Source organism: Mustela nigripes, chromosome 4 (genome assembly GCF_022355385.1).
Source record: "Mustela nigripes isolate SB6536 chromosome 4, MUSNIG.SB6536, whole genome shotgun sequence".
Taxonomy (NCBI): Eukaryota; Metazoa; Chordata; class Mammalia; order Carnivora; family Mustelidae; genus Mustela; species Mustela nigripes.
This window is the reverse complement of record NC_081560.1, coordinates 155264448-155278767: the sequence shown is the minus strand read 5'-3', so window position 1 is coordinate 155278767 and position 14320 is coordinate 155264448. Positions and strand designations below refer to the sequence as shown.

General features: G+C 36.2%; 1 protein-coding gene across 2 annotated transcripts in view; it reads left to right on the top strand.

Annotated features, from left to right (window-relative positions):
• The window catches only part of BMS1 (BMS1 ribosome biogenesis factor), a 43903-nt gene that overhangs the window by 11094 nt on the left and 18489 nt on the right, over window positions 1–14320 (top strand). For both annotated transcript variants that reach the window (XM_059398064.1, XM_059398063.1), the window contains exons 9-13: window positions 1194–1333; window positions 2855–3600; window positions 3806–3907; window positions 4609–4766; window positions 10059–10140. In XM_059398064.1, coding sequence (XP_059254047.1) covers window positions 1194–1333; window positions 2855–3600; window positions 3806–3907; window positions 4609–4766; window positions 10059–10140 — 1228 coding nt within the window. The remainder of the gene's footprint in view (window positions 1–1193; window positions 1334–2854; window positions 3601–3805; window positions 3908–4608; window positions 4767–10058; window positions 10141–14320) is intronic.

The following is a 14320-nucleotide window of genomic DNA, read 5'->3' as shown; positions in this document are numbered from 1 at the left end:
GAGGTATGCCCATATAATATCAGTGTGTTTTCTAGCTCTCTTTGGTCTTTCTTTTTGTTTTCCTCCCTAAATATATACCTATTTATCTAGATTATATTATGTATATTTAGATTATTATATGTATATTTAGATTATTAGGTGTTATATGTAAATACCATGTATTTGTACACATATAGATGGTCTTCGTGTGTGTGTGAGAGAGAAGTAATTTTTATTTTTTTTAAAGAATTTATGTATGTATTTGAAAGAGAGGGAGAGGGCTAGACAGAGCATGAGAGAGAGCATAAGCAGTGGCGTGGGGGCAGAGGGAGAAGCAGGCTCCCCTCGAAGCCTGCTCAAGCTGAGGGTCCCAGGATTGTGATCTGAGCCGAAGGCAAACAGTGAACTGACCGAGCCACACAGGTGCACCCCATACTTTATTTTTTTATTTTTTTAAGTGGGCTCTATACCCAGTGTGGAGCCCAACATGGGGCTTGAACTCAACTCTGAGGTCAAGACCTGTACTGAGATCAAGAGTTGGATGCTTAATTGGCTGAGCCACCCAGGCTTCCCATTAATATTTCTTATATGGGCTCCAACTTGAAATGCTCGTGCAACTTTTGGTGGGCACCTAAGAATATGTGATTCCATTGTTCCCTGTTAGTATTTGTAGAGCTGCTACAGTTTTCTTTATAGCTGTGTGGTATTTCATTGTCTGAATAAATCTTATTTATTGAACCAACCCTTGGAAATCTGTGGGGAGGTTACCCCCAGCTTCCCCTGGTTTGAACATTGCTGCAGTTAGCACCCTCAAGCATGCAGTTTGGTCACTGGGAGGGATCTTTCAATGCAATAAATTCCTTGAAGTGAAAAGTTTGAATCAAAAGCAGCAGAATTTTTTTAAATGAACCCTAGATTTTCATTTCTTTATTCTGCAATGGAATTTTATTGGGCAGACTACATGTTTTGTGTAGCATTGGCACTTAAGGTTTTTCTAGCTAAGTAGGTTATCAGGTTATATACTCCATGAACTTTGAAAAAGTTTAATGAATAAAGAGGTCAATTTTAGACCTTAAGATTTTATTTTTGAGGCAATAAGAAATATTTTCTGGAACTATGTTTAGGATAAATTTGAGAAACTGATTGAAACCAGTATGTCTCTCTTAAGAATTCTTGTGTGTTCCTCACTTTGATTTTCTTGGTGGCCTTAACAGGACGAGGTGAGACCAACCCATGAACTGGTACAAAGTCTTATTTCCACCCATTCCACTATTGATGCCAAGATGGCTTCAAGTAGAGTGACACTTTTTTCTGATTCCAAACCACTGGGGTCAGAGGATATAGATAATCAAGGGTAAGTTTACCATTTTTTTTGTTTTTCATAAAAAAATATGTTACAGATGATTATTTCACCTATCATTCTGCCATCAACACACATTTTGGTGGGATTCATTCCAGGTTTTGGGGTTTTTTTTTTTTGCTTTGCTTGATATATACATATGTTTCTGAGGGCTTTTCAGTAATGTGACCTTACATGGAGGTATTCTTGAAATAATTATACGGGATCCAGTTTTTAGCAAACCCAGAATATTCCTCAGATATCACAAAATTTTTTCTATAGGTTGCTTTTGGTTTCTATAGGTTGCTGAGGCCACTTGGTTTTCTTTTCTTTTCTTTCTTTCTTTCTTTTTAAAGATTTTATTTATTTATTTGACAGAGATCACAAGTAGGCAGAGAGGCAGGCAGAGAGGGAGGAGGAAGCAGGCTCCCTGCCAAGCATAGAGCCTGATGTGGGGCTTGATCCCAGGATCCTGGGATCATGACCTGAGCTGAAGGCAGAGGCTTTAACCCGCTGAGCCACCCAGGCGCCCCTTGGCTTTCTTTTAGTGGCCAAATTCCTAGTACAAGCAGAGTAAGGAAGCTTGTTCAGGTGGCCATTGAAAAGCTACGTATCCTGTCTCTTAACGTTTTCCTTAGATTATATTGTGGTATGTCCTGGGTCATTACCCACTAATGTGTAGCTTATTTGAATTATTTTTAGTTTGGGTTGGGAACTAGTATATCTTATACATAGTGAGTGTTTTGGTTTTATTTAGTGATTTATATGACTCCCAGTAAAAATAAGTCTGAAAATGATTGAAATTATCTGGTTTATAACTTATTATAAATATATACAAAGGAAAATTTTTTGGAAAAGTTTATTTGCTGCCTTCTAATTAGCAGGTGGTATCGGTGATAGTTTAGAACTGTATTCTTATATTAGCTGGCATTCTTTAATAGGAAGCTCTCACTTCCACCCCTTTATTTTAATATCACTGTTAACTACTTGACTTTTAAAAGAGTTCCATTTGTTATTATCCCATTACTATCATTCTTTCTGATGCCTTGATTGGCTCCTCAGTCTCTCTCCTGTGTCCTTTTGGCCCTTCCCCTTTAGCCTTTGAGCACTTACTGTCTCCTGACACAACAGGATGTTCCAGGCTTACCTTTGTCTTTTCCTTGCTTTGGATCTGGAATCAGTTATTTAAGGATCATCTATTTCAAGCTTGGAAGTGATCACTTTTCTAAAAGATCAATCAAGCACTCACTTTCCTTTAGATAAATTTTTCCCTAATGTTAGACTTTTTGTTTTTTAAAGGTTACCTTATTATTCTCTATAAGTTCTTTTGAAGAAAGGTGTTGGGGAACTGTGCATGAGTTTCCTTAGTATCTAAGGAAACTTATTTATTCCAGTATTTATCAAATTGTTCCTTTCTATGCTATGTTATTTAAAATCATTCCTTGATTATTATCTTCTGTTTGCATAAGTATTGTGCAAACAGAGTAGCCAGTTACTGTATGAACTGAGTTATTTTGCATTTACTTGGTAATTCAGACAGTGGATGCCAAAAGAGGAAAAGCAGATGGATTTGAAAACTGGTCGAGTGCGTCGGAAAGCCATTTTTGGAGATGAAGAAGATGAGTCTGGAGACAGTGATGAAGAAGATGATGAAGAAATGTCTGAAGGCGACAGGGTGGCGGAGAGCTCTAGTGATGACGAAATAGAAGAGGAGGCAGATGCCGAAATGACAGATACGGTGTACGCAACGGGCAAAGGTGTCAAACGGCAGAGACTTGAGGAGATGGAAGAAGACCTCGAGGTGGATTTGCCAGCATTTGCTGACAGCGATGATGACCTTGAGAGGAGCTCAGGGGAAGAAGGAGAAGCAGAGGAAGCTGATGAAAGCAGCGAAGAAGAGGATTCCCCTGCAGGAGGGAGGAGTCTTTCAGAATCTCAAGTTGGAGACAGAAGTAAAGCAGGACTTTTACAAACTAAGGGTTTGAGTAACAGTTTGAATCTGGAGAAAGCAACCCTCACCACTTCAGATTCAGGCCACTGCACAGCTGAAGAGGCATTTGCATCTGAAGATGAAACTGAAGAAAGCTCCTCTCTCAGTACAGAGGAGGAGGGTTCGGAAAATGAAGAGGTTATTAGAAAAAAGTTTCCAAAGTCTTCTCCAGTGGCTGGTGGTCAGAGACTGGGGTCAGAGAACTTTATTGATGAGACCAGTGATGTGGAAGACTTACTCAAAGAGGAAGAAGATTACAAGGAAGAAAACAGCTATTCCACAGAAACTTCAGGTATGCTTAAATTCAGTGTAACTGTTGTTAAAACTTGGCCCTGGAATGTTTTACAAATAGAATGTCTACATTTGGGAGTCTGGAGATTTTGTTAACTTTTCAAATACTGCACTCAGAAGGATTTAGGGATGAATGAGCAGTGAGCTTGAGGCAGGAAGGACTGACTGATAAACGCCTTAACCGATGTCAGCGTTGGTCCTTTCAGGTGCCCTCAAGTGGAAGGAAGACCTTTCCAGGAAGGCAGCTGAGGCCTTTCTGAGGCAGCAACAAGCAACTCCAAACCTTCGAAAGCTTGTTTATGGCACAGGTAAAAGAGCCCTCATTCAAATCTAGAAATGTTTTGTTTCTTACACCATTTTCTGGAAAGGAAATGAGGAAATTGATTGGAGGATTTTGGTGGTGCTTTCGAAATCCCTATGATATTCTTGGCTTTCGTAGTTTATATGTAGCAGATGTTTTTAATTACCAGCTCATGGGTTTGCCATAAAACTTTTGATGAGAATACTCTCCATTTTGTCATTTTATATCTTCCATACAAAGTGCTTCAGGATATTCTTTTGGGTAGAATTTTGTTCCAGAAAAGAACAAAGTGGTGCATTTTATTTTGTACTGTGGTCCTCAGTTACTGTGTGATTAGAATAAGGCCAAATTGAATTGAAGGGTTGGTGTGTACTGATCTCCGTTCAGGTTTGTCTAAGTACTCTTAGTGATTAGAGACTCAGCAGTCTTTGAGAGAAACTCTTTATGCTCATTAAAAGCTCTGTCTTTAAATGCCCCTTTCTTTGCCTAACCCTCAACATTCTGTCTCCTCACTGAATTCTTTGCTCCTTCCTTATAGGAAGGCCTAAGTCCTCCAGACACATTGAGCAGTAGCTCACTGGCCTTTTCTCCGTCTATAGCTGATGTGCTCAGGGATACCGCCATACCTACCACAAACAGGGACCTGTCGTCCCAGGTCCTTTAGGGTGAAGATTTGTTCTCACTTTTTCATCATGGTGGTCTCTTTAGTGACAGAGGATAATGAAGAAGAAGATGGTGATACCAGGGAAGAACTTGGAGGGTTGTTCCGTGTCAGCCAGCCTTCAAGAGAATGTAAGCACAAGCTTGACTCTTTGGACTGCTCCAGATTTCATGTGGAGGCTCCCCATGATTGGGATTTAGAGGAGGTAAGGCTGAATATGAATTGTATGTTTGACTTCTGAGACAATTAGGGAATTGTTCTAAAAGATTGTGATTTCAGTATTTCCTGCCTGTTACTAGCTTTTCATTTTTGTGAGATAATAGGACATCCTCCCAGATGTTGGACTGGATCCTAAGAAATAATGTGTTTTGAGTTTAGGGTGACTATGTGCGTGTGTTACGGAAAAATGGAAGCTGTGCCTAGTCGTGTTAATCTTTATTTTGAAGGATTGCACATAAGTTTTCATATATTTGAAATATTTTGTGTTTTATAACTAGGATATACCTCATGTCCCTGAGTGAGAATTTATAATTGCTACTATCTGTAAGCAAAAAAATCCATGACACTGGTAAATTTTCTTCCCCTGCTCACCAGTCTTTAGTCACACTGGAATTCATTGAGTTCTCAAAGTTGCCAGGCTTAATCCTATCTTAGACCTCTTGCCTCTCAGGTTTCTCTTCTGGAATGTTCTGGCATTCTTAAGGCTGGCCTCTTCTGATCTCTCAGTTTTGGTTAAATGTCACTCCTCAGGCCTGATCACTATCATATTTCTTAATTTAATTCATTGAGTGCACTTACACACTTTATGAGATTTTATGTAACTTTTTTGTTTGCAGTACAACTTCATATAGATTATAGAAAACCACATAAGAACAACTGTTTAAGTTAATGGCTTACTAGGTGAGGACCCATGTAACCACTGTGTGTCCATCACAGTCATAGTCCTGTCCTCCGTGCAAAAGGAACTATGACTCTTATGGTAATCATTTCCTACTTTTCTTTATAATTTCTTTCTCCAAGTTTGTACTATAGGTTAGTTTTATCAGATTTTGGGGGTTTGTTTTTTCACTACACATTTTCAGTCTCTTAATCTATAGTCCCTTCCACCTGTCTCTCCCCCCCCACCCCCTTATATTTTATTTGTTTAAAAAACTTAAGTGTTTGATGTGTAGAGTTTCTTATAGTCTGGTTTTTGTGGATTACATTGCATCTTAGATGCAGTTTATCAGGCTTCTTTCTTTGTATTTCCTGTAAAATGGTGCAGAGCAATACCAATAAAACTGTGTGTGATGATGGAAATGATCATTGAGCTGTCCATTGTGGCTACTTGTGTCTGTTGAGTACTTTAAGTGTAGCTAGTAAGACAGAAGAATTTAATTTTTAAATTTATTTTAGTTTTATTTTATATTAATTCTTTAGAATTTAAATAACCATGTAGTTTTAGCCACCCTATGGACAGCATATCTAGAAATTTGATTAGATTTAGTTTTTTTTATTTTTGGAAAGACTGCTTCCTAGATGGTGGTGTTTGTTCATTAGGAGGCACATAAAATCATCTTATGATAAAATCTGTTGATCCTCAATGTTTAGATCCATTAATTTATTAAGGATGTAAAATGGTGAGATTCTGTTCAGTTTGCTCTTTATTTATTACCTGGAATACCTCTATAAAGAGAAACCTCCACTCATCTATCGTTTGGTTACTCAGTTCCTTATAAGCAGGATAAATACTTGATTCTTTTTATTAGTTTTCAGAATGATTTTTTTTCAAGTATCATTTTGAACTCCATAGAATTTAATATTGAATGTTTCTTTCCACTGAACTTGTTATCTTTGTGGATACTCATGTTGTCCCATTTCTGGCCAGTTAGAATCTCTTTAAGTTGGTTCCTAAATTCTTTTGACTTGATCCTAAAAGTCTTTAATTGCTTCTTTGCCATCTGATATGATGAGGTATTCCAGGACCATCTTCTGTATTTCTGATGCCAGACTTGGAACCAGCCATAAGAAGTCCTGATTTCTTTTAGTACAAAATGGTATTTCAGCATCACAATCTAGGCATAGGAATACACACTGTTTTGGTCTGGTCATTGTTTCTAGGTCTTTCAGTGACCAGAGCTAGAATTCATAATTCTTTCCAATTCAGATTCAGAACTGCAGAGTTCTTATTTCACCTTTTTTATTTTACATTTGCATCTCTGTTTTCCACTGGGAAATTAATTTCGTTTGACTCTGAAGATGATGAAGTCAGAGAACTGTATAATCACTCATTTGCTTTACCCCATTACATACAAAATAATGTCAGAATAGCATTACACATGTTACTGTTAATATGATTACTGAAAACAGAGGGTTTTTTCTCCCTCATATATTCCCCCATTTCTCTTTTCAAAAGTGCCTACAGGTTTGTATTCCTACCAGCAGTGTATGAGGCAGGCTCCTGATTTCTCTATATCCTCACCAATACTTGTTAGTAGCTGTTTTTATTATTATTATTATTATTATAGCCATTTTGTTGGTGTGATTTAGTATCTCAGTTTTGATTTGCCTTTCTCTGATAGCTAATGATATTGGGCATCTTTTCATGTGCTTACTGGCCATTTGAAGAAATGTCTATTCGTATGTTTTGCCCATTTTAAAAAATTGTGGGTTTTCTTGGTCATTGTTTGTAAGAGTTGATTATATATTCAGTTTGTCACATAAATGATTTACAGATATTTTCTCCCATTCTGTGCATTGTCTTTTCTTTAACCTTTTTTTTTTTTTTTTAAAGATTTTATTTATTTATTTGACAGAGATCACAAGCAGGTAGAGAGGCAGGCGTGGGGGCGGGAAGCAGACTCCCCGCTGAGCAGAGAGCCCAATGTGGGACTTGATCCCAGGACCCTGGGATCATGACCTGAGCTGAAGACAGAGGCTTTAACCCACTGAGCCACCCAGGCAACCCTTCTTTAACCTTTAAGGTGCAAAATTAAGCATTTTTAAAAAGATTTTATTTATTTATTTTATTATTTAAAAAAAATTTTTTTTTAAGTTTTTATTTATTTATTTGACAGAGAGAGAGAGAGAGATCACAAGCAGGCAGAGAGGCAGGCAGAGACAGAGGGGGAAGCAGGCTCCCTGCTTAGCAGAGAGCCTAATGCTGGGCTTGATTCCAGGACCCTGAGATCGTGACCTAAGCCGAAGGCAGAGGCTTAACCCACTGAGCCACTAAGATTTTATTTATTTATCAAAAAGTGCATGAGAGCATGAGTAGGGTTAAGAGGCTGGAGGGCAGAGGAAGAGGGGTAAGCAGGCTTCCCTTTGGGTAAGGAGCCTGATATAGGGCTCGATCCCAGGACCCTGGCATGATGAACTGAGCCAAAGGCAGTCGTTTAACTGACTGAGCCACCCACATGCCCCTAAGTTTTAATGAGGTTTAAGTTACTTATATTCCTGTTGTTTCTGTGTTTGGTATCATATCTAAGAAACCATTGCTAAATCTGAGATCGTGAAGCTTCATTCCTATGTTTTCATCTAATAGTTTTATAGTTTAGTTTTTATATTTTGGTCATTAATCCATTTTAAGTTAATTTTAGTATTTGTAATGATTTAAGATTGGTTTACCTGTATGGATCCCTTGGGTTTTCTATGTTATAGGATCAGCATTTTCATTTCTACAAAGAAGCCAGTTGGGATTTTAATAGGGATTGTGTTGAATCCATAGATCACTTAGGATGGTATTGATATCTTTACAATATTAAGTTTTTTTGTTCCATTAAAATAGGATGCCTTTCCTTATATTTAGCTCTTTAATTTCTTTCAAGAACATTTTATAGTTATCAGAGTATAAGCTTTGCACTTCTTTATTGAATTTATTCCTAGTATTTTAGTGTTTTCAGTGCCATTGTAAAAGGAACTTTTTTTTCAATTTCATATTTGGATTTTCATTGTTAGTGTATAGAAATAAAATATATTGTTGTATATTGATCTAGTATTTTGCAGCCTTGGTAAACTTATTTATTCTGAAAGTATTTCAGTTGACCCCTAGGATTTTCTATAAACAAGACCATATCATTCATGAGTTGGGTAGAGGTAGTTTTCCTTCCTTGCTTTTTTTTTTTTTTTTTTTAAAGATTTTATTTATTTATTTGACAGACAGAGATCACAAGTAGGCAGAGAGGCAGGCAGAGAGAGAGGAAGGGAAACAGACTCCTTGCCAAGCAGAGAGCCCGATGCGGGGCTCTGTCCCAGGACTCTGAGATCATGACCTGAGCGGAAGGAAGAGGCTTAACCCACTGAGCCACCCAGGCACCCCTGTAGTTTTCCTTTCTAAACTAGCTGCCTTTATTTCAATTTCTTGCGTAATTGTCCTGGCTAGAATGTCTAGTACAGTGTTGAATAGAAGTGGTAAGAGGAGACAGTCTTGCCTTACTCCTGATCTTAGGGGGAAAGTTCTCAATTTTAACCATTTAGTATGACGCTAGCTGTGGGTTTTTTATGGATGCTGCTTATCAGATTGAGAAAGTTCCCTTCTCCTCTTGGTTTGTTTAGTGTTTTTATCGTGGAGGATAATTTTTTTGGTCTTTGGTTCCCCTAAGTCAATTGTTAATCCTCAGAAATTAAGGATTTTCTTCTAACAGTTTGCTATCCTTCAGTGCCTATGAAGCTTGGCATAGAGCAGATGTTCGGTAAATATTTAGTGAGTGATTATAGCATGAAGAAATGAGTAAATGAACAGATTTGCTTTTGCATCCATTGTAATCATGCTAGCCTCAAAACTGCTCTTTGAGAGTGAGGTTGTATATGAAAAACATGATTCGTGACCAAAATATGATTGAGGTGAAAGCCAGGACCTATCTGAAGATCTCTATAAGTGTGCTTTTAAAAGCCTTGGCAGTGAATGACATTTGCTGTCTTAGGTCGGTTTCCCCAGGAAAGAGATTCTGAAACAGTTGTGTATAGGGTTTTACTATATATTTAAGAGGGGCTCCCAGCATCTGCTACATGTATATACTAGATGATTTATCAGGTCTGAGACTGGGAACCTCATCAGTACTTTCTGCCCTGTTGTGCTTATCGAGGACATTTAGCCTTTGTCAGAATATTATCATTGGTCAAGTTATTAAATTTTCAAATAGCCACAATAAGTCAGGATTAACAAATAGTAAAACCAACTTTCTAAATGTTGGCTACTGCATTGCCTTAGGAATACTAATAACACTTGAAAATCAGTTGCTCTGGTAAATATCTGTTTACTCATAAGGTCAGTGAGCTAATAGTACCTCCCCATCCACTGCTTAAGTAATGATATTTTAAGCTTTTCTCTATGGTTATACTGTCTGTATCAAAGATTAACATATCTCATAGGTCTACTTGGAATGAGAATTTCCCCCAAAAAAATGTGTCTTAAGAAAGTATTTAAAGGTTAGTTGTCACCTACCACTGTTTCTTAATTTCAGTTGTTTTGTTTGAATGATTGGAGCATGTCAACTAAATGCTGACTTTTCTGTGTAAGGTTATGAACAGTATCAGAGATTGCTTTGTGACTGGGAAGTGGGAAGAGGATAAAGATGCAGCCAAGATTTTAGCAGAAGATGGTAAGTAAAGTGCCATATTTTTCAGAGAAGACTATCTTCTCTATATTTTATTCCATATCTTTAAAAGTTGGAAATAATAGACAAATGTGAAATGCTTTGAGAACTCTGATAGGAGTTTATGGGTAATATTCTGGTTCCTCTTTTTATGATGGTCTTATTTTCTTTCCCTGGCTAACCGACTTATTAGATGTGGTCATTGTGCCTGGGTGGCTCAGTGGGTTAAGCCTCTGCCTTTGGCTCAGGTCATGGTCTCAAGGTCCTAGGATTGAGCCCTGCATCTGGCTCTCTGCTCAGCGGGGAGCCTGGCTTCCCCCTCTCTCTCTGCCTGCCTCTCTGATTACTTGTGATTTCTCTCTCTTTCTCTGTCAAATAAATAATTTTTTAAAAATCTTAAAAAAAAAAAAAAAAGATACGGCCCTCAAAGAAAAGTGGGAGGCTTTCCATAAATTTTATCATGTGCTTGTTCAAAATGGATTTTTGTGTGTGTGAAAAATAAGTAACATATTTTTCTTTTTAGTAATGAAGGTAGTATACATTATAGAACATCTAAAATAAAATGTCATACCAAGGGTGCCTGGGTGGCTTAGTGGTTTAAGCATCTGCCTTTGGCTCAGGTCATGATCCTAGGGTCCTGGGATCGAGCCCCACATTGGGCTCCTGCTCAGCGGGGAGTCTGATTCTCCCTCTCTCTCTGCCCCTCCACCCTACTTGAGCACTCTCTCTCTGTCAGATGAATAAATAAAACCTTAAAAAAAAAAATCATGCTGTAACCTCTGCCATGTGTTAAAAAACTTTTGTTAATTTTTTGAGGTTATTTACTTCCAATCATTTTACAAATTTTTAAAATTTCTAATTGAATTTTGAATTTTGAAATTGAAATTTAAAATTTCTAATTATATAAATTGCATCATTAAATTTTTTCAGAGGTTTCGTGTTTACAATTTAATTCTATCATATCCTATATCAATTCACAGTTTCTCATTTAAGCAATTTACCTTGTTCTTATTATAAATAACTCTGCACTGGAGCACCTTGAAATAACTCTTGGATCACATTTTTTATTTTCATAAGTTAGCTTCATAAAATTTAGAATTGTTGTCATTTGTTTGAACTGCCAAAAGTTTTTCAGAAATGTTGTTTTTGGCAATTTGATAAATGAAAATTGTTTCTTATAACTGGCATTCTTTCGATTGCTAGTAAGTGAGAATAATTAAGGTATGTTGGCTGTTGCATTTCTTTGCTGAATTCTTTGTTCTTTACTCATTTTTCTAATGGTATATTAATGTGTTTTTCTATTGAATTGTAAAATTATTCTTTAAAGGATATTTACTCTCCTTCATTGGTTGCAAATATTTTTCTGCTTTAAGCCACTTATCTACTTTATATATAAAATATAGTAGTTTCTACCCTCTAGAATTTTACATAAGTGGAATCATACAGTATGTACTCTTTTATGACTTCTGCTCAGCATAATGATTTTGAGATATTCCATCCTGTGGCAGCTCTGTCCCTTTTTATTACTGAATAGTTGATTTCTTTTATTAGTGAGTAGTCTTCCATTGTGTGATGCACTGCAGTTTATCTCTTCATCTGTTGGTGACATTTAGGTTATTTCTGGGTTATGGCTGTTGCAAATAAAGCTACTATGAACATTCTTGTACAAGTTTTTGTATGAACAACTGCTTTCATTTCTGTTAGGCCCATTACCTCAGAGTGGGCTAAACAGATCATGTGGTAGATGTATGTTTAATTTTTTAAGAAATAGCCAAATTGTTTTTCTGATTAGTTGTACCATTTTGTATTGCCATTAGCCTTCATGAGATTTTCAATTATTTCTACATCTTTGCCAATACTTGATATGGTCAGTCTTTTTAGTTTTAGACAATCTTTAGGTATAGAATGATATAGCATGGTTTTAATATGTATTTTCCTAATGACTAATGATGTTGAGCATTTTTATGTGCTTATTTTCCATCTGTTTCTTCTTTGGTGAAGTATCTGTCAGATCTCTTGCCCAGTATTTTAATCTATTTAGTTTACTTAAGTCCTTTATCACTTGTGATTTTAATTATTTTTGCCCAGTATGTGGTTTGTCTTTTCATATTTTTAACAGAAACACAGTTGATTTTTTTGCTAATTGATCTTCTGTTGTACAGCCTTGCCAAATCACTCATTAGTTATTTTTTGGTTATTAGTTTTTGTATATTTCATAGAATTATCTTCAAAGACATCGTTTGTGATCTGTGATTCTGTGATAGTTTTACTTAAAAAAAAAAAAGGCAGTTTTACTTAAAAAGGACAGTTTTACTTAAAAAAAATAAAAAGGCAGTCTTACTTCTTTCTTTCCTATCGGATGACTTACTGTTTTTCTTGCCTTGATACAGGCTTTAACTTCCAGTGTAGCATTGGTCAGAAGTCAAGTAGACATCCTTGCTTTGTCCTGATCTTGCTTATTTTTCCCTGTGAACTTCAGAATCATCTTTTCTATTTCTAAAAGAAAAATAGGTAGTGTTTTTTCTCTAATAAATTTCCTGTTTTGAGATAATTGCAGACTGAATTAAATTGACATGAGTGTGTAAGAACTAATACAGAGAGATCTCTTGTATATTGTACGTGTCCTATATAGTATAAGACCACAACCTTTATATTAATGTTGATACCATCTTATATAAATCGTATATAGATTTCCTCAGTTTTACTTGTGCTCATGTTTAGTCTATGTGTGTGTGTTTAGTTCTATTTTTTCACATGCGCTGGTTTATATATTTACAAACAGTTAAGATATAGAACATTTCCATCACCATAGGATACTTTGTATTGCTCTTTTTAAAACACATTTAGCTCCTTGCTATCACCCATCTCCAAGTTCCTACCTGGAAACCATTTCCTTTTTTCATTTCTATAATGTTATAATTTTGAAGAATGTTAAACAAACAGGATCATACAGTATATAATCTTTTATGATTGATATATTTTTTTCTATTCATCATAATTCCCTAGAGAGGTCCATCCAAGTTGTTGCATGTGACTGTGGTTTGTTCCTTTTTATGGCAAAGTAGTATTCCCTGATACGGATGTAGCAGTTTGTTTAACCATTCACCCACCGAAGTGTATCTGGGTTGTTTCCAGGTTTGTGATCTCTCTCTCTTTTGCGCCTTTCTCAAAAATTAGTTGAGCCTCTGTGTGGGTTTATTTCTGGGTTCTTTCTTGCATTCCATTGATTCATGTTTCCTTCCACCCGTACTATACTATCTTGATTACTGTGGTTACATAGTAAACATTAATACTAAGTAGAGTGATTACTCTCACTTTATTCTTCTTTTTCAAGATTGATTTATCCTAGGGCCTGTGGCTGCATATAAATGTTAGAATAAGCTTGTCTGGATCTACAAAAAAACTCCTGGGATTTTGATAGGAGTTGCATTAAAACTATAGGTCTTTATTATTTTGAGTGTTCTAATCCAGGAGCATTTTTTGTCTTAATTTCCTTCGTCAGTATTTTGTAATTTTTGGCATCTTAATGGTAAGTATATTTTAAGTTTATACTAAAGTATTTCATTTTGATTGATTTTTATGTGTTTATCTTTTATCTTGCTAAACTCAGTTGTTAGTTGGGAGGGGTGTTTGTTGTAGATTACTTGGGATTTTTATACATAGTTGTGTTATCTGCAAATAGGAACAGTATTATGTTTCTTTTCAACCTTTGTGCCTTTTATTTTTGTTTACTTATTTATAATCATTTTTTTTATTTTTTCATCGTGTTAAGTGTGCTCTTTAATCCCCATCTTGCCACCTGCCTCCTCTCTGGTAATCATCAGTTTGTTCTCTGTAGCTAAGAGTCTGTTTCTTGCTTGTCTCTGGCTTTTTTTCCTTTGCTCATATTTTTGTTCCTTAAATTCCACATATGAGTGAGATCATATGGTATTTATCTTTCTCTGACTGGCTGATTTCACTTAGCGTTATACTGTTATACTTAGCGTTATACTAGATCCATCCGTGTCATTGTAAATGGCAAAAATTTCATTCTTTTTGATGGCCGAATAATATTCCTCTGTGTGTGTGTGTGTGTGTGTGTGTGTACACATACATACACACCTCACATCATCTTTATCTATTTTTCTATCAGTGGACACTTGGGCTGATTCTGTAGTTTGGCTATTGAAAATAATGCTGCCATAAA